Here is a 19,731-nt window from a genome sequence, read left to right on the forward strand (position 1 = left end):
TGTTTCGTTAAAGCCTATTTATTTTTGTTACAAGCCGTGTTTCGTTTAAAAGCCTATTTATTTTTGTTACAAACCGTGTTTCGTTAAAGCCTATTTATTTTTGTTACAAGCCGTGCTTCGTTAAAGCCTATTTATTTTTGTTACAAGCCGTGTTTAGTTGAAAAGCCTATTTATTTTTGTTACAAGCCGTGTTTCGTTAAAGCCTATTTATTTTTGTTACAAGCCGTGTTTAGTTTAAAAGCCTATTTCTTTTTGTTACAAGCCGTGTTTCGTTAAAGCCTATTTACTTTTGTTACAAGCCGTGTTTCGTTAAAGCCTATTTATTTTTGTTACAAGCCGTGTTTAGTTTAAAAGCCTATTTAATTTTTATTTTTAGAGTGAGGGACTAGAGGGAATAGGGCTAGAGAAGTAGTGACATCACCTCTGTGTGTGTGTGTGTGTGTGTGTGTGTGTGTGTGTGTGTGTGTGTGTGTAGAGAGGCGCCCGCGTCTCTCTACATTTCATGTGTGACGGGGCTGAGACAACACTCTCAGGTCTAGCAGAACAATCACACAGACAGTGTGTATGTTCGGCTGCATTGCAATCAAACCCAGGGCTCAGGAGCATGGTAAAAGTTGACATACAACCTGAACTCAGCCTACTTTACTCAGCCATAGTTAGTAACGGTTCACCAAACACACGGTTCGGTAGGTATTGCAGTTTTGGGTTCAGTACAGCAGTAAAATGAAATGCTATTCACAATGTTCAGCATTCACAGTGTTCCTAGCATTGTCTGTTGTGACAGGATTGTTAGGTTGGGCCTCTCAAGTTTCCAGTCTGATGCTGCATTTGTAACCATGTGAGGTGGGAATTTACCAGTTGGATGCATTCATGTGATTTGTACTCGTTGAGAAACGCTGATTGGCTAATGGCCAACAAGCTGTGTCAATCATAAATTAAGTACAGCTATCATGATTGTAATAAGTTATAGTAAAAAAACAAAAACACAAAGATTGCTTTTTATAAAAATAGTTTTGTTCTTGCATTTAACTGCTGAAAATGCTGTTTAAGAGGCCATTTCCTTAGTAGGTGACATCAAAGGTCACCATGTGGGTGAAGCGGGTGCTCCAGAGGAGTTTCTCATTAGTAATTACCAGTTGGAGAGCTGCTCCAGTAGATGTTTCCCAGCCATATGTGGTAAATTCCCACTTCTATATTAGTTAAACGCACCATGACCGTGACTCCTTCAGTGCCAGATGTGACTTTCATAAAGGGGGCGTGTCTGTAGCACAGTACATCCCGAAAATGGGCGCATATACTGTTAATAACCTTTGCAGCTGCCAACACCTCAAATATGTTGACACATTTAAGCCGACATCACCCCAGTATACCGGAACAAGACAGAAACGTAAAGAAACAACAACACAACACCCTCCCCCCTCTGCATTCAAGCAGCACTTGGCACTGATTCTTGCATTTAAATACAAACACTCCTTCCATCGTACAAAGAAATGACTAAGAACCAAAGGTCTCCCTTGTAAAAGAGGTCTTCTGACATCATTGGGACGTCCTGATTAAATAAAGGATGAACTAAATAAGAACCCAGTGACTTACTTCTCTGGCAATGCTTGTGCGTCCAGCAGCGTTCGTTGAAGAGGCCGTTGATGGTGGTCTGCTGACAGGTGGTCTTCCCCTTGGCCGCCCCAGGACACACGTCCCCGCACTCCCGGTCATTTTTATTGGCTACGATGTAGTTGTCCTCCACCGTGTCCAGGATCTTGGACCAGTCCAGGGTGGAGAGGTAGCAGAGGTTTGGGTTCTTCTCGATTCTCACCGCTCCTCTAGTGATATTCATCAGGCTATGGAGGCCGATATCCCTGAACTGCAGCATTTCAAAGAAGACCAGAGCATAGTTGAAGAACAGGTTGTTACCTCGGATCACAGTGAGATTAGGGAAGAGGTCTTTGAGGCTCTCCATGCCGTAGACCCTGAACAGGAGGAGGAAGTCTGTGACCACGGTCAGTTTGGGGTAACTTAGGCCCCTGAAGTCCTCGGGCTTGGTCTTGAACATGAGGATGATTTTCAGGTGGCCCTCGATCACTGTGCAGTTCTCCAGGGAGCGCAGGTTGGTCACGTTGTTCCGGATGTCCTTACTGGTGCAGATTCCAGGGGATACTTCAGGGGAGCAGGAGAGGGGAATGGAAGAGAGGAGAGAGAAGTGGAGGGGAGGAGACAAACTGATTAGTGATGGGATTCTGGTAACAAAAATATTCTGTTAAGACATTTATTGGTCTGCATATTTTTTTGGTGTGTGTCTAAAGTCTATGGACTTCATTAAATGAAGTATTATTTTTTACCTCTTGGGAAGAAAAAAGGGGGAAAAAAATGTATTTCACATTAATTTCATGATCAGTTTGGCTTTGTATTGCATCATATCTCCAAGAGTTGAGCTTTTTATATTTCAAGAAATAAACCGCAGTAGGCTATTGTTTATTTTGCTTGCTACTAAGTTCATTAAGAACACGGGCCCTACCTCACTTATACATATCTTTATTTCAATTCAATACAACTTTTGTACTTATCCCCTCAAGGGCAATTATTGAGTTGTATCGAATGTGAATAAAATTAGTGTAGACAGTGAACCCAAGCAATAGCCACATAAGTCTGATTAAGATGCTATATGTAGCCTAATAAATAAGAATATTGATGATATCTTAGTCAGCTCATTATTTCTGCAAATGGGAATTATTTATTATTGCAAATGATTCTTAAGTGACCAACATTGATTAAGGGTTAAATACAATTTGTTAGATTATTTCATGAAATATAGTATACAGTATGCTATGCATAGTTCAGAGTAAGTGAATTGTGTAATATTTAATATAACCTTCATTGCAAAACCAGTTTTAGGGCAAAGAGACCAAGGCCTAGAATAAAAATAGACTAAAATAGTCTGGATTGAGAAGAAACAATTTCAAATCAAAATATGTGGTTATGTATCTACAGTGTCTTGGTTTGACGAAACCCATGCCTCTCTGCAGACAGTTGGTTCAGCAACCACATATCTGGGTGTTACCCACATTATAATATAGAGCGCCATCATTGGCTGTTATTACCCACATTCCAGTATTGAGCACTGTCATTGGCTGTAAGCACTATTCTACTAGGGGTCATTGGTTTCTTCCCACATTTTATTCCAATACGGAGGTAAGCTCTGTTATCACAACTGACAACTCTACTCTTATTTGGCATGGGGCTGGAGGCTGTAATTTAAGTACTACACTCAACAAAAACTACACTCAACAAAAATATAAAATGCAACATGTAAAAAGTGTTGGTCCCATGCGCTCAAATAAAATATCCCAGAAATGTTCCATATGCACAAAAAAGCTTTTTTCTCTCAAATGTTGTGCATACATTTTATTGCATCCCTCTTCGTGAGCATCACTCCTTTGCCAAGATAATCCATCCACCTGATAGGTGTGGCATATCAATAAGCTGATTAAACAGCATGATCATTACACAGGTGCAACTTGTGCTGGGGACAATAAAAGGCCACTCTAAAATGTGCAGTTGTGTCACACAACACAATGCCACAGATATCTCAAGTTCAGGAAGCGTGCAGTTGGCATCCTGACTGCAGGAATGTCCACCAGCGCTGTTTCCAGAGAAGTCGATGTTAATTTCTCTACCATAAGCCGCCTACAACGCTGTTTTAGAGAATTTGGCGTACGTACAACCGGCCTAACAACTGTAGACCACGTGTAACCGCGCCAGCCCAAGACCTCCGGGTTCTTCACTTGCGGGATCATTGGACAGCTGATGAAATGATGTTTGCACAACCAAAGAATTTCGGCACAAACTGTCAGAAACCATCTCAGGGAAGCTAATTTCTCTGGGAAGCTAATGAATCATGCATTCCTGCTTGGACATGTAAGACGTAACAACTTACAATGAAAAAATGTATAAATGCAACATGGAACAATTTCAAAGATTTTACTGAGTTAGAGTTCATAAGGAAATCAGTCAATTGAAACAATAAATTAGGCCCTAATCTATGGATTTCACATGACTGGGCATGGGAGGGCATAGGCTCATCCACTGGGGCCACAAATAAGACAAATAACAGCACAACAGTGGTGTGCAGAATGGCATCTCGTCAATCCTCGTCACACACAGGCTATTGCAGCAGACGACCACTGTTCTGGGTTCCACTCCTATCAGCTAAAAACAAGGAGAAGCGGCTCCAGTTGGCACACGATTACTAACACTAGACAATTAAGGAGTGGAAAAACATGGCCTTTTCCAAGGAATCGCGGTTCCTTTTGAGTCATGCTGATGGCAGAGTCAGGATTTGCTGCAAGCAGCATGAGTACATGGACACATCCTGACTGATGTCAAAGGTACAGAATGGTGGCGGTGGTGTACTGCCGTCCAATCTGCAGCAACTGCGTGATGCCATCGCGTCAGAACCAACCTCCCTGTGGAATGTTTCCAACTTGTAAAATATATGCCCCAAAGAAGTCAGGCTGTTCTGGAGGCAAAGGGGGTTCCCGATACAGTACTAGATGGGTGTACCTAATTAACTGGCCGGTGAGTGTAAATTGCCTTCTTTTAATCTCCGTCTTTGTTGGGAGGACAACAGAAGCTAGGTTGTTTTGTACCATGTCCATCCTTTATCCTTACCATTCATTTAAACTCATTTGGTTTATCCAATCGCATTCAAATCAGTGTCGTAAAAAACCTGCAATGAAAGTGGTTGGTTTGACATAACTTTTAAGGCCAAACTAACTATTTTATTCTCTGTCTTTGTTTACTCACTTACTCACTCACTCACATGTTGTACATGTGCATCCGGTTCATTTACCATTCTTTTGAAATATGCTAATTTGTTTAATCCAATTTGATCCAGTCCTGTGATAAACCTGCTGTGATTTCAGAGTGTCTGGTTTGACATTAAGTACCCTCTTTTAATCTGTCATTTTGTTAACTAATTTACAACACAACAGTCAATCTAGTGAATCACACAGTAATGTAGATGGCTAATACATGTACAAGTCCTGTAATAATGACTAGTACTGAGTGAATGTGTGGCGTATGTGTGTTGGTGTGAGTGCTGAGAAGTGTAAGTCTGCGTTAGGCTGTGTGTGTGTGTGTGTGTTGGTGCTTTATGAATGTGTAGGGATGCTGAGAAGTGTTTGTGTGCACTCTAGTCCTATTCAGAGGGGCTACTGAATACAACTGTGATACAACCTAACTTACTAACTAGTAAATAGTTACCCTACTTTTTGTTCATGATCATGTCACCCCAATTACTCTGTTACCACCCCTGGTGTGTGTTTGTTTGTGTGTGCGCACTCAAGTGTGTGGGCACCACCTTACTCTTCAGTGTAGACTCCCAGGAGTGCATAATATCTCAATATATATGTTAACAATAGGACCACCTGACTTTAAATTAATGGGTTTAACATACTGTATTTGTTTTATTCTGTATCGACTACTTAGCATATTATTATGGGGTGGCAGGGTAGCCTAGTGGTTAGAGTGTTGGTCTAGTAACCGGAAGGTTACAAGTTCAAATCCCCGAGCTGACAAGGTACAAATCTGTCGTTCTGCCCCTGAACAGGCAGTTAACCCACTGTTCCTAGGCTGTCATTGAAAATAAGAATTTGTTCTTAATTAACTGACTTGCCTGGTAAAATAAAGGTAAAAAAAATAATAAAATATGCATCTAATTTGCATAAAGCCGTATATATTTTTTATTCTCATTTCAAAATGTTTTCAATTTGTTACAAACATAACTTAAAGTTATGCATAAAGCATGTATATTTGTTAATAATATGGGCCTCAAATTACTGTAATTATCCTGCCTAATGTGCATATTAAGAGCCTAATTGTCATAGTATTACATATACATTTCATAAATGTCAGAACAATATGATCACTCCATCTTAAGACATTGGACTTGGGTTATTTCAACACTTGTTGAAATTAAGAATCCATACAGGTGATTGTGCCTTTTTGACATGGGTTTATCCTGTCCACAATTTTTTTTGTACCTTTTCTGATCACGTGAAAATAAGATCTCAGCGATTGTAAGCCTCATGAAATAAAGCGTTCTGTGTACTATATGGAATACAAAGTATAACACCAGAACCAGTGTCTAATTTTGAGCCCTACCCCTAATCAATGTGATGTACATTGTACGCACCTATTTGATAGCCAAGCACATTTATGGGATAGACATGAACAATTGCAGGTTGCAAAGGCATTTTGATCAGTTTAGGTGGTTAAGTAATTTTTTGACTAACCAAAAAGTCAATAAAATAGACCTTTGTCCGTTTAAATCTAGCGTATTTAACGAAAAGGCTGGCCTTGCTGTCATCATAGCGGATATTGATGTCAAAGCGGAGCCTTCCAAAAGTGACACCTAATTTAACAGTGACACTGTTAAATTAGGTACAATTATGCAAGTGAACACATGTGAAACAGATGAGTAGGGTGAGAAGATTATAACTAGCTACTTACTTTCTGTATTTTCTCCATTCGTTGGCTGACAATTCCATACGTAGACAGCAGTCACAAAAACCACAAGTAAAGTCCGCTGAGACATATTTACTTAAATCAATATCCGACCGAGGAGAGAACTGGGTTAGAATCCAGTCAACTCGGTTAAAACTAGCTGGCGAGTGGTAGCTGTCAATTGGTTCGTTAGCTAAACCACGAGAACCCAGGTTAAAAAAAAAAAATAAAAAAAAAATGCATTCCGGAAAAATGGGCGGAGGGAAGTTAAGTGGCTACCTGGTTAGCCACTGCAGTCTCCAAAGTCAGAACAGAATAGGCCAAGCTGAGTAACTGCTAGCTACTGTTAGCTGGCTGTGCAGCAGGCCACAACGCAAGTTAGTGCGATTTGATACCAACTCGCAATTGAATTACGCTTTCGGTAACACTCGCTATGGCGCCGTGTATCTACTTCGGAAATGGCTTATTCCCTTGCATTGAAAGGATAAAAACCACAGCTAGTGATGTGCAGCAATTTCTCTCTCTATGACAACTTCAGGTTCATGGCACGCGTGGCGTACTAAACCAAATCCACGGGTCACTGCGTTTCACGCTCACCGCTGGTGTCTTTCACAAAAAATACCACAATAATAAACGCAAAAGTATTGCAATTAAGAGGTAGTTTACTTAAACTCAACTGAACCTTGTATGGAGAGAATAAATAATTAAACCGCAAACTCGATTTGGTCAATACTGACATTAACGAGGCTTCCACTCAAGACAACATTGACTGTCAGACTTCACCGTTGGTCAAATTGTTCGCACTATTTCTTCACAATAAAGCTTCAAAATGACCACATTGTTATTGCACAACGACACCAGCAAAAAAAAAAAAAAAAAAAAAAAAAAGTCGAAAACTTGTATTTTAGTCTCCCACATGAGAGGTAGACTGTTAAATCATCTTTTCTGCTTCTCCTCCGCCAGCAAACAAAACCTGCAAGTGAGCCAGCTGGGGCTAAAGGGAAACACGGACTGGAATATATTGGATTAGGCAGTTAGACTAAAGATACTGTAAAAACCTGCATTGCATCTGTGAGTAGGCTACAAACGAGCGGGGGTCATACCATGGATAATCTTTACTACTATAACCCATAGAAACGCATTATTAAATAACACATTAATAAATTAAGAAATGTTTTAAAAAAAAGAGTTAAAAAATGAATCATAAGGAATAAGATTTTTAAGTGTCAACAAAGTACTGAGTAAAGGGTCGGAAATCTTACAGTACCAGTCAAAAGTTTGGACACACCTACTCATTCATGTTTTTTTATTTTATACATTGTACAATAAAAGAGAAGACATCAAAACCATTAAATAACACATATGGAATCATGTAGTAACCAAAAAAGTGTTAAACAAATCTAAATATATTTTATAGTTGATATTCTTCAAAGTAGCCACCCTTTGCCTTGATGACAGCTATGCACACTCTTGGCATAGTAATAAGTCAGCTGTAAAAATGTGTTTTATGGGCTATGATGGGACAAGACTTTTTATAATCTGGTCGTATTGTAAAAACTACACAACAACTGCGATTGGACAATACAACTAACAGGGCTGCGCTTGCTGTACGCCTTTACATCTGTAATTAAATAGTTATTATTGTGTTAATTGATTAATTCCAGTCAATCCTTTTGGATTGATAATGTCTAAGTAGCCTAGCCGCCTGAAGTTGTAATATAAAACAAATTTGATGACATTCACATTTTCTCTTAACATTTTCTCTTAACACAAATAAATAGGCCTATTTTCGGCTATAAATACAGGAACATAGCTTAGGCTATTACTGCTTCGTTTCCCCAGCTGTGATTGTTAGTTGGCTACAGCTGATCAGACTGAAACACAGATTGTACACGAGATGACCAATCATGAGACAAATCAGTCTAAACAACAGTACTTTGACCCTCTTTTCAACGCTTTTGTGTCAATAATTTTTATTCAACTGAATAGAAAGTGCCAGAAAGTGCACACATTTGCCGGTGGCAGTGCTGATCTCTGCAACATGGATAAATTGAAATCATTTGCCACATATTGCTACAAATGAAGAAATATTTCCTGTATGTATGTTCTACTTTCAAAAAATGCCAAGTTAGTTTCCATACTAATGTTACTGTCCTCAAAACAACAAATAAATAGAAGAATTCCATTAATTCCTATGGAGGCTTGCTCCTTCTGAGTGCCAATATGGAGGCCGGTGGCTTCAAAGCAGCTAATCTTTGGTCCCCCACCTAGGACAATTATAGCTCTGATTCTGTTATTGTGTTGAATTGATATAAATCTGCTATAGTTAATCAATAGCTGTGACAATGCAGCTCTTGGCTTTCACACACCATTGTGGCAATATCGTACACTAGTATTATTGCAGTGTTTGTTATTGTATTAGACAGCCATATTCCCCTCCTTTCTAGGAGATGTGGGTTGCGTCCCAAATGGCACCCTATTCCCCATGTCAAAAGTAGTGCACTATGTAGGAAAAGGGGTGCCATTTGGGACGCAGTCGTGATGGCTGGCAAACAGCCAGACATCTGCTTCCTCTGAACACAGAGGACAGAAGAGAGGACAGAAGAGAGATCAGAGTTGAGTCCCAAATGGCACCCTATCCCCTGTAGTGCACCCCTTTTGACTAGGGCCCATAGGGTTCTATAGTGCAAAAGTACTAGTCTCTGGTCAAAAATAGTGTACTAGGGAACAGGGAGCCAGCTAGGACGGAGACCAAATCATGCAGAGGAGAGAGTAACTAGAATAATATCTACTACAAGAGCTTAGAGAGAGATCATGGTGGTTTGCAGCCAAAATGGCACCCTATTCCCTACGTAGTGCACTTCTTTTGAGCAGGGCCCTTAGGAAATAGGGTGCCATTTGGGATGCACACCATGTCAGCAAGGCCATCACATAGTACATTAATTCAACATCATGAAATTAGATGAGATGAGAGGGTCAGAGAGGTGAATGTTATAGCTTACTAATGATGATCCTGTTCAACGTGTGGAGGCTGTGTAGTGGGAGGTGAGTCACTCACAGGCACTGGATGGAGCCTAGCACTGGGCTTTCTGATAGCAGTTATTTTCAAAAAGTGTTGACTTGTGATGATTGGTATTGAATGTGGTTACTATTGCTATTTCAGTTAATGCACTTATGTAAATAGGTCTGGATAAGAATGTCTACTAAATGACTATGAAGTAAAGTTACTATGGCTATGGGCTATAGTAAGGCTATGGGAGAGAGGGAGGACAGGTTAAGAGAGAGAGGGGGGTGAGGGTAAGGGTGAGAGAGAGGTGACCAGCAGCTTTGAGCCAATGAGCCGATTTCAGCACATCACTAATCTGGGAACATATTTTATTATAAGAAGGTGTAATAGGGTTGTATAGGGATGCACTTCTTGACACAAATTATAATCTCATAGTCTGTCTGTCTGTAGGTATGTGGAGTTATAATAACATTATGGCACCAGGCAGTTTTAGTTTTAATCACCCTGTTCAGTCTTTTGTTCACAACATTTCCAGCAACAGTTTATTTTAAGGGTACTTCACAATACATTCAAAGCGATTACATTACACATTCACAAGTCACACAAGTCATGTAGGTACACTTCAAATAAAGCGTTTTCCATTGAGGAAAATATCATTTATTTAGCAGTATGCAGTGGCTGATTGTGGGTGTTTACAGTAAGGCTTGTTTTGCCTCCTTGACAGTGTAGTTCAAGAACCATTTGAGGAAATTGAAGCAAGATACTTTCCCATCATTTCTGATGGAAATAAGAGCGATAACGAGCACACAAATAAATGCCTGGTCTAGGACAAGGCTTACTTATTGACGACAACTGAAGGATAGCAGATGACCGGTAAACACATGATGCTATTGTTGACAGTATGTAACCAGTAGCCATGGAGCCATGGTCTGTGTCCCAAATGGCACCCCATTCTCTAGCAAAAGCTTTCCAAAGGGGTTCTTCAGCTGTTCCCATAGGAGATAGGAAATCGTCCAGGAAAAACAAACGAGCTTGGGGAAAGCTGGAATTTTGCAACCCTAGATGAATGACATGTTTACAACATACTTTATAATCTTGATATACACTGAGTATACAAAACATTAAGGACACCTGCTCTTTCGATGACAGACTGACCAGCTGAATCCAAGTGAAAGCTATGATCCATTATTGATGGATGAAGCAGCAAGATTGGACACCCATGGAGTCATCACAGCTTAGGTAGCAAATCTCTTACTGCTAGAGCAAATCTGTTAGGGCTTGACTCAGTACTTACTTAACTATTCAATCCGATAGCCCCCTTTTCGGCTATGAAACATGAAAGCGGTCCACTGTACGTAATATGACAACAAAGGCAATGCACAGAAGAAGAGACAGAAGAAATCCATGTTTGCCAAAAAGGTACAAATATTTCCAATGTGAGGAGAATGGAAGTAAATACATTGACAGACCTCAGACAGAGTGTGTATCCCAAATGGCACCCTTATACCTTAAACTGTATAGTGCCACAACTCTTTCCCTATATAGAGAAGTGCACTACGTAGGGCATAGGATGCCATTTGGGACGTCGCCAGAGTGTAGCGGCCTATGACAAACGTATCACAACGTTTCGTGGAAATGCAATGTGTATAAAAACCACAACAACTATGTCATGTTTTTGGCGTTAATGATGAGATTTATGTGTGTGAACTTTAATGTCATTAACATTATTGTTTAAAGTTTTCAATTGGTTTGTCATTATTAAAAAGACCTTAGGCTAAATGACCAGAATATTATTATTTTTATTATTATTTATGTTAGAAAGAAGGATTCAAAAAACGTTTCTTCCTCTCGAGTACACAACTATAAATTGCCTAAATCTGTAGTTAGTGAGGACAACTGGCAAATGCTTCAGCTAATCGCCTAAACATAATAAATAACCATTTATATCAGCAAGCAATATAGGTTTATAGAAAGAATAAAATCATTAGGCTGGTTGAAATACAACACTATACCCTTTTCCACTTCTTTGATTCCATCAAAATAAATCACACTAATAATAATAATGTACTTCTGAATGTAGCTTTTGCAGATTTAAATTCTCTAAAAACAGTAAAAGTAGGCCTACAGTTAAATTAGTTAAGATAATCCTAGATGCATTCTATTTGGGCAGTGGGGAGGATCCGAATTAATAACAAGTTTATTGATCAACCTGATAGATATGTTAGTCATTGATTCTTGCATATGCTACCGCTCTTCCTTTAGACAATGTCAACAATGGTACATCCCAAGTAGCACCTTGTTTCCCTATGTAGGGCACTATAGTCCCATAGGGTTCTGGTCAAAACTAGTGGGCTTTGTAGTGGGCTTTGTAGTGGGCTTTGTAGTGGGCTTTGTAGTGGGCTTTATAGTGGGCTTTGTAAGGAATAGGGTACTACCATGTTGGAAGCAACCAATGAGAAAATATCACAGAGAAAAACTCAAGTACAGTATATTTGTACTGTCAGAGCTTTTATCTATCAATCTATCAGTGCATCCAAGCTGCTAAATAGTGTCATCAGTAAATGTGTGCTTTTATTTTCCCTCGTGGGTGGTGGGTCTGTAGTATCATCAGAACCGGTGGGTCTGTAGTATCATCAGAACCGGTGGGTCTGTAGTATCATCAGAACCGGTGGGTCTGTAGTACCATCAGAACCGGTGGGTCTGTAGTACCATCAGAACTGGTGGGTCTGTAGTACCATCAGAACCGGTGGGTCTGTAGTACCATCAGAACCGGTGGGTCTGTAGTATCATCAGAACCGGTGGGTCTGTAGTATCATCAGAACTGGTGGGTCTGTAGTACCATCAGAACCGCTGGGTCTGTAGTATCATCAGAACCGGTGGGTCTGTAGTATCATCAGAACTGGTGGGTCTGTAGTACCATCAGAACCGGTGGGTCTGTAGTATCATCAGAACCGGTGGGTCTGTAGTACCATCAGAACCGATGGGTCTGTAGTATAATCAGAACCGGTGGGTCTGTAGTATCAGCAGAACCGGTGGGTCTGTAGTACCATCAGAACCGGTGGGTCTGTAGTATCATCAGAACCGGTGGGTCTGTAGTATCATCAGAACTGGTGGGTCTGTAGTACCATCAGAACCGGTGGGTCTGTAGTATCATCAGAACCGGTGGGTCTGTAGTACCATCAGAACCGATGGGTCTGTAGTATAATCAGAACCGGTGGGTCTGTAGTATCAGCAGAACCGGTGGGTCTGTAGTACCATCAGAACCGGTGGGTCTGTAGTATCATCAGAACCGGTGGGTCTGTAGTATCATCAGAACCGATGGGTCTGTAGTACCATCAGAACCGGTGGGTCTGTAGTATCATCAGAACCGGTGGGTCTGTAGTACCATCAGAACCGGTGGGTCTGTAGTATCATCAGAACCGGTGGGTCTGTAGTATCATCAGAACTGGTGGGTCTGTAGTACCATCAGAACCGGTGGGTCTGTAGTATCATCAGAACCGGTGGGTCTGTAGTACCATCAGAACCGATGGGTCTGTAGTATAATCAGAACCGGTGGGTCTGTAGTATCAGCAGAACCGGTGGGTCTGTAGTACCATCAGAACCGGTGGGTCTGTAGTATCATCAGAACCGGTGGGTCTGTAGTATCATCAGAACCGGTGGGTCTGTAGTACCATCAGAACCGATGGGTCTGTAGTATAATCAGAACCGGTGGGTCTGTAGTATCAGCAGAACCGGTGGGTCTGTAGTACCATCAGAACCGGTGGGTCTGTAGTATCATCAGAACCGGTGGGTCTGTAGTATCATCAGAACTGGTGGGTCTGTAGTACCATCAGAACCGGTGGGTCTGTAGTATCATCAGAACCGGTGGGTCTGTAGTACCATCAGAACCGATGGGTCTGTAGTATAATCAGAACCGGTGGGTCTGTAGTATCAGCAGAACCGGTGGGTCTGTAGTACCATCAGAACCGGTGGGTCTGTAGTATCATCAGAACCGGTGGGTCTGTAGTATCATCAGAAGCGATGGGTCTGTAGTATCATCAGAACCGGTGGGTCTGTAGTACCATCAGAACCGGTGGGTCTGTAGTATCATCAGAACCGGTGGGTCTGTAGTATCATCAGAACCGATGGGTCTGTAGTATCAGCAGAACCGGTGGGTCTGTAGTACCATCAGAACCGGTGGGTCTGTAGTATCATCAGAACCGGTGGGTCTGTAGTACCATCAGAACCGGTGGGTCTGTAGTATCATCAGAACCGGTGGGTCTGTAGTACCATCAGAACCGGTGGGTATTGATGTATTTACCATATATACTGTATACTGTACTCGATACCATCTACTGTATCTTGCCTATGCTGCTCTGTACCATCACTCATTCATATATCTTTATGTACATATTCTTATCCCCTTACACTGTGCATAAGACAGTAGTTTTGGAATTGTTAGTTAGATTACTTGTTGGTTATTACTGTATTGTCGGAACTAGAAGCACAAGCATTTCAACCCTCTAACCACTAGGCTACCTGCTGGTTACTGGTCCAAAACTCTAACCACTGGACTACCTGCTGGTTACTGGTCCAACACTCTAACCACTAGACTACCTGCTGGTTACTGGTCCAACACTCTGACCACTAGGCTACCTGCTGGTTACTGGTCCAACACTCTAACCACTAGGCTACCTGCTGGTTACTGGTCCAACACTCTAACCACTAGACTACCTGCTGGTTACTGGTCCAACACTCTAACCACTTGGCTACCTGCTGGTTACTGGTCCAACACTCTAACCACTAGTCTACCTGCTGGTTACTGGTCCAATGCTCTAACCACTAGACTATCTGCTGGTTACTGGTCCAATGGTCTAACCACTAGGCTACCTGCTGGTTACTGGTCCAATGCTCTAACCACTAGGGTACCTGCTGGTTACTAGTCCAACACTCTGACCACTAGGCTACCTGCTGGTTACTGGTCCAACACTCTAACCACTAGGCTACCTGCTGGTTACTGGTCCAACACTCTAACCACTAGACTACCAGCTGGTTACTGGTCCAACACTCTAACCACTTGGCTACCTGCTGGTTACTGGTCCAACACTCTAACCACTAGTCTACCTGCTGGTTACTGGTCCAATGCACTTACCACTAGACTATCTGCTGGTTACTGGTCCAATGGTCTAATCACTAGGCTACCTGCTGGTTACTGGTCCAATGCTCTAACCACTAGGCTACCTGCTGGTTACTGGTCCAACACTCTAACCACTAGGCTACCTGCTGGCTACCTGCTGGTTACTGGTCCAACACTCTAACCACTAGGCTACCTGCTGGTTACTGGTCCAATGCTCTAACCACTAGGCTACCTGCTGGTTACTGGTCCAATGCTCTAACCACTAGGCTACCTGCTGGTTACTAGTCCAACACTCTAACCACTAGACTACCTGATGGTTACTGGTCCAACACTCTAACCACTTGGCTACCTGCTGGTTACTGGTCCAACACTCTAACCACTAGGCTACCTGCTGGTTACTGGTCCAACACTCTAACCACTAGGCTACCTGCTGGTTACTGGTCCAATGCTCTAACCACTAGGCTACCTGCTGGTTACTGGTCCAACACTCTAACCACTAGGCTACCTGCTGGTTACTGGTCCAACACGCTAACCACTAGGCTACCTGCTGGTTACTGGTTCAACCCTCTAACCACTAGGCTACCTGCTGGTTACTGGTCCAACACTCTAACCACTGGACTACCTGCTGGTTACTGGTCCATCCCTCTAACCACTAGGCTACCTGCTGGTTACTGGTCCAACACGCTAACCACTAGTCTACCTGCTGGTTACTGGTCCAACCCTCTAACCACTAGGCTACCTGCTGGTTACTGGTCCAACACGCTAACCACTAGGCTACCTGCTGGTTACTGGTCCAACGCTAACCACTAGACTACCTGCTGGTTACTGGTCCAACACTCTAACCACTAGTCTACCTGCTGGTTACTGGTCCAATGCTCTAACCACTAGACTATTTGCTGGTTACTGGTCCAATGCTCTAACCACTAGGCTACCTGCTGGTTACTGGTCCAATGCTCTAACCACTAGGGTACCTGCTGGTTACTAGTCCAACACTCTAACCACTAGGCTACCTGCCTCTAACCACTAGGCTACCTACTGGTTACTGGTCCAACACTCTAACCACTAGGCTACCTGCCTCTAACCACTAGACTACCTGCTGGTTACTTGTCCAACACTCTAACCATTAGGCTACCTGCTGGCTACCTGCTGGTTAACTCTAACCACTAGGCTACCTGCTGGTTACTGGTCCAATGCTCTAACCACTAGGCTACCTGCTGGTTACTGGTCCAATGCTCTAACCACTAAGCTACCTGCTGGTTACTGGTCCAATGCTCTAACCACTAGGCTACCTGCTGGTTACTAGTCCAACACTCTAACCCCTAGGCTACCTGCTGGTTACTAGTCCAATGCTCTAACCACTAGGCTACCTGCTGGTTACTGGTCCAACACGCTCTTGGCGTTCTCCACCAAACTTTACAAATGCACTATGCATTGGGGCAGGTAGCGTTCTCCACCAAACTTTACAAATGCACTATGCATTGGGGCAGGTAGCGTTCTCCTGGCATCCAAACCCAGTTTCTTCCATCGGACTGCCAAATGGTGAAGCATGATTCATCCCTCCAGAGAACGCGTTTCTTCTCTGCTCCAGAGTCCAATGGTGGAGAGCTTCACATCACTCCAGAGAACAGGTTTCCACTGCTCCAGAGAACAGGTTTCCCCTGCTCCAGAGAACAGGTTTCCACTGCTTAAAACAATGCGTTTCTTCTCTGCTCCAGAGAACGCGTTTCCACTGCTCCAGAGAACGCGTTTCCACTGCTCCAGAGAACAGGTTTCCACTGCTCCAGAGAACGTGTTTCCACTGCTTCAGAGAACGCGTTTCCACTGCTCCAGAGAACACGTTTCCCCTGCTCCAAACAACGCTTTTCTTCTCTGCTCCAGAGAACGTGTTTCCACTGCTCCAGAGAACGCATTTCCACTGCTCCATTGAACAGGTTTCCACTGCTCCAGAGAACGTGTTTCCACTGCTCCAGAGAACGTGTTTCCCCTGCTCCAGAGAACAGGTTTCCACTGCTCCAGAGAACACGTTCCCCTGCTCCAGAGAACGTGTTTCCACAGCTCCAGAGAACGCATTTCCACTGCTCCAGAGAACAGGTTTTCCACTGCTCCAGAGAACGCATTTCCACTGCTCCAGAGAACAGGTTTCCACTGCTCCAGAGAACGTGTTTCCACTGCTCCAGAGAACGTGTTTCCACTGCTCCAGAGAACGTGTTTCCACTGCTCCAAACAACGCGTTTCTTCTCTGCTCCAGAGAACGTGTTTCCACTGCACCAGAGAACGCATTTCCACTGCTCCAGAGAACACGTTTCCACTGCTCCAAACAACGCGTTTCTTCTCTGCTCCAGAGAACGTGTTTCCACTGCTCCAGAGAACGCATTTCCAACTGCTCCAGAGAACACGTTTCCACTGCTCCAGAGAACGCGTTTCCACTGCTCCAGAGAACGCATTTCCACTGCTCCAGAGAACAGGTTTCCACTGCTCCAGAGAACGCATTTCCACTGCTCCAGAGAACAGGTTTCCACTGCTCCAGAGAACACGTTTCCCCTGCTCCAAACAACACGTTTCTTCTCTGCTCCAGAGAACGTGTTTCCCCTGCTCCAGAGAACAGGTTTCCACTGCTCCAGAGAACACGTTTCCCCTGCTCCAGAGAACGTGTTTCCACAGCTCCAGAGAACGCATTTCCACTGCTCCAGAGAACAGGTCTCCACTGCTCCAGAGAACGCATTTCCACTGCTCCAGAGAACAGGTTTCCACTGCTCCAGAGAACGTGTTTCCACTGCTCCAGAGAACGTGTTTCCACTGCTCCAGAGAACGTGTTTCCACTGCTCAAAACAACGCGTTTCATCTCTGCTCCAGAGAACGTGTTTCCACTGCTCCAGAGAACGCATTTCCACTGCTCCAGAGAACACGTTTCCACTGCTCCAAACAACGCGTTTCTTCTCTGCTCCAGAGAACGTGTTTCCACTGCTCCAGAGTACGCATTTCCACTGCTCCAGAGAACACGTTTCCCCTGCTCCAAACAACGCGTTTCTTCTCTGCTCCAGAGAACGTGTTTCCACTGCTCCAGAGAACGCATTTCCACTGCTCCAGAGAACACGTTTCCACTGCTCCAGAGAACGCGTTTCCACTGCTCCAGAGAACGCGTTTCCACTGCTCCAGAGAACACGTTTCCCCTGCTCCAGAGAACGTGTTTCCACTGCTCCAGAGAACGCATTTCCACTGCTCCAGAGAACGCATTTCCACTGCTCCAGAGAACAGGTTTCCACTGCTCCAGAGAACGTGTTTCCACTGCTCCAGAGAACGCGTTTCCACTGCTCCAGAGAACGTGTTTCCACTGCTCCAAACAACGCGTTTCTCCTCTGCTCCAGAGAACGTGTTTCCACTGCTCCAGAGAACGCATTTCCACTGCTCCAGAGAACACGTTTCCACTGCTCCAGAGAACGCGTTTCCACTGCTCCAGAGAACGCGTTTCCACTGCTCCAGAGAACACGTTTCCCCTGCTCCAGAGAACGTGTTTCCACTGCTCCAGAGAACGCATTTCCACTGCTCCAGAGAACAGGTTTCCACTGCTCCAGAGAACGCATTTCCACTGCTCCAGAGAACAGGTTTCCACTGCTCCAGAGAACGTGTTTCCACTGCTCCAGAGAACGCGTTTCCACTGCTCCAGAGAACGTGTTTCCACTGCTCCAAACAACGCGTTTCTTCTCTGCTCCAGAGAACGTGTTTCCACTGCTCCAGAGAACGCATTTCCACTGCTCCAAAGAACACGTCTCCACTGCTCCAGAGAACGCGTTTCCACTGCTCCAGAGAACGCGTTTCCACTGCTCTAGAGAACGCATTTCCGCTGCTCCAGAGAACACGTTTCCCCTGCTCCAAACAACGCGTTTCTTCTCTGCTCCAGAGAACGTGTTTCCACTGCTCCAGAGAACGCATTTCCACTGCTCCAGAGAACACGTTTCCCCTGCTCCAGAGAACGCGTTTCCACAGCTCCAGAGAACGCATTTCCACTGCTCCAGAGAACAGGTTTCCACTGCTCCAGAGAACGCATTTCCACTGCTCCAGAGAACAGGTTTCCACTGCTCCAGAGAACGCATTTCCACTGCTCCAGAGAACAGGTTTCCACTGCTCCAGAGAACGTGTTTCCACTGCTCCAGAGAACGTGTTTCCACTGCTCCAGAGAACGCATTTCCACTGCTCCAGAGAACACGTTTCCACTGCTCCAGAGAACGCGTTTCCCCTGCTCCAGAGAACGCGTTTCCAGAGCTCCAGAGAACGCATTTCCACTGCTCCAGAGAACAGGTTTCCACTGCTCCAGAGAACGCATTTCCACTGCTCCAGAGAACAGGTTTCCACTGCTCCAGAGAACGCATTTCCACTGCTCCAGAGAACAGGTTTCCACTGCTCCAGAGAACGCATTTCCACTGCTACAGAGAACAGGTTTCCACTGCTCCAGAGAACGTGTTTCCACTGCTCCAGAGAACGTGTTTCCACTGCTCCAAACAACGCGTTTCTTCTCTGCTCCAGAGAACGTGTTTCCACTGCTCCAGAGAACGCGTTTCCACTGCTACAGAGAACGCGTTTCCACTGCTCCAGAGAACGCATTTCCACTGCTCCAGAGAACACGTTCCCCTGCTCCAAACAACGCGTTTCTTCTCTGCTCCAGAGAACATGTTTCCACTGCTCCAGAGAACGCATTTCCACTGCTCCAAAGAACACGTCTCCACTGCTCCAGAGAACGCGTTTCCACTGCTCCAGAGAACGCGTTTCCACTGCTCCAGAGAACGCATTTCCACTGCTCCAGAGAACACGTTTCCCCTGCTCCAAACAACGCGTTTCTTCTCTGCTCCAGAGAACGTGTTTCCACTGCTCCAGAGTACGCATTTCCACTGCTCCAGAGAACGCATTTCCACTGCTCCAGAGAACACGTTTCCACTGCTCCAGAGAACGCGTTTCCACTGCTCCAGAGAACGCATTTCCACTGCTCCAGAGAACAGGTTTCCACTGCTCCAGAGAACGCATTTCCACTGCTCCAGAGAACAGGTTTCCACTGCTCCAGAGAACACGTTTCCCCTGCTCCAAACAACGCGTTTCTTCTCTGCTCCAGAGAACG

The 19,731-nt window shown here is 44.1% G+C and overlaps 1 protein-coding gene across 1 annotated transcript; it reads right to left on the reverse strand.

The window, feature by feature from the left end:
• Positions 1 to 245: 245 nt before the first annotated feature.
• On the reverse strand, positions 246 to 4,441 carry LOC110509203 (insulin receptor). The gene is made up of 2 exons (XM_090216396.1): positions 4,356 to 4,441; positions 246 to 2,234 (listed from the first exon to the last, which is right to left on the reverse strand). The coding sequence occupies exons 1-2, from the start codon at positions 4,439 to 4,441 to the stop codon at positions 1,457 to 1,459; spliced, it is 864 nt and encodes a 287-aa protein (XP_090072522.1). The 3' UTR covers positions 246 to 1,456.
• Positions 4,442 to 19,731: the final 15,290 nt, after the last annotated feature.

This window comes from Oncorhynchus mykiss, chromosome 22 (genome assembly GCF_057628025.1).
Source record: "Oncorhynchus mykiss isolate SJ-2025 chromosome 22, ASM5762802v1, whole genome shotgun sequence".
NCBI classification, from domain to species: domain Eukaryota; kingdom Metazoa; phylum Chordata; class Actinopteri; order Salmoniformes; family Salmonidae; genus Oncorhynchus; species Oncorhynchus mykiss.

Coding starts and splice junctions, on each gene's coding strand:
- LOC110509203 (XM_090216396.1), bottom strand. CDS start 4,441: ATGGCATCACGCAGTTGCTGCAGATTGGACGGCAGTACACCACCGCCA. Junction 2,235..4,355: donor ATCAGTCAGGATGTGTCCAT/GTACTCATGCTG, acceptor TTTTGTTACCAG/AATCCCATCACTAATCAGTT.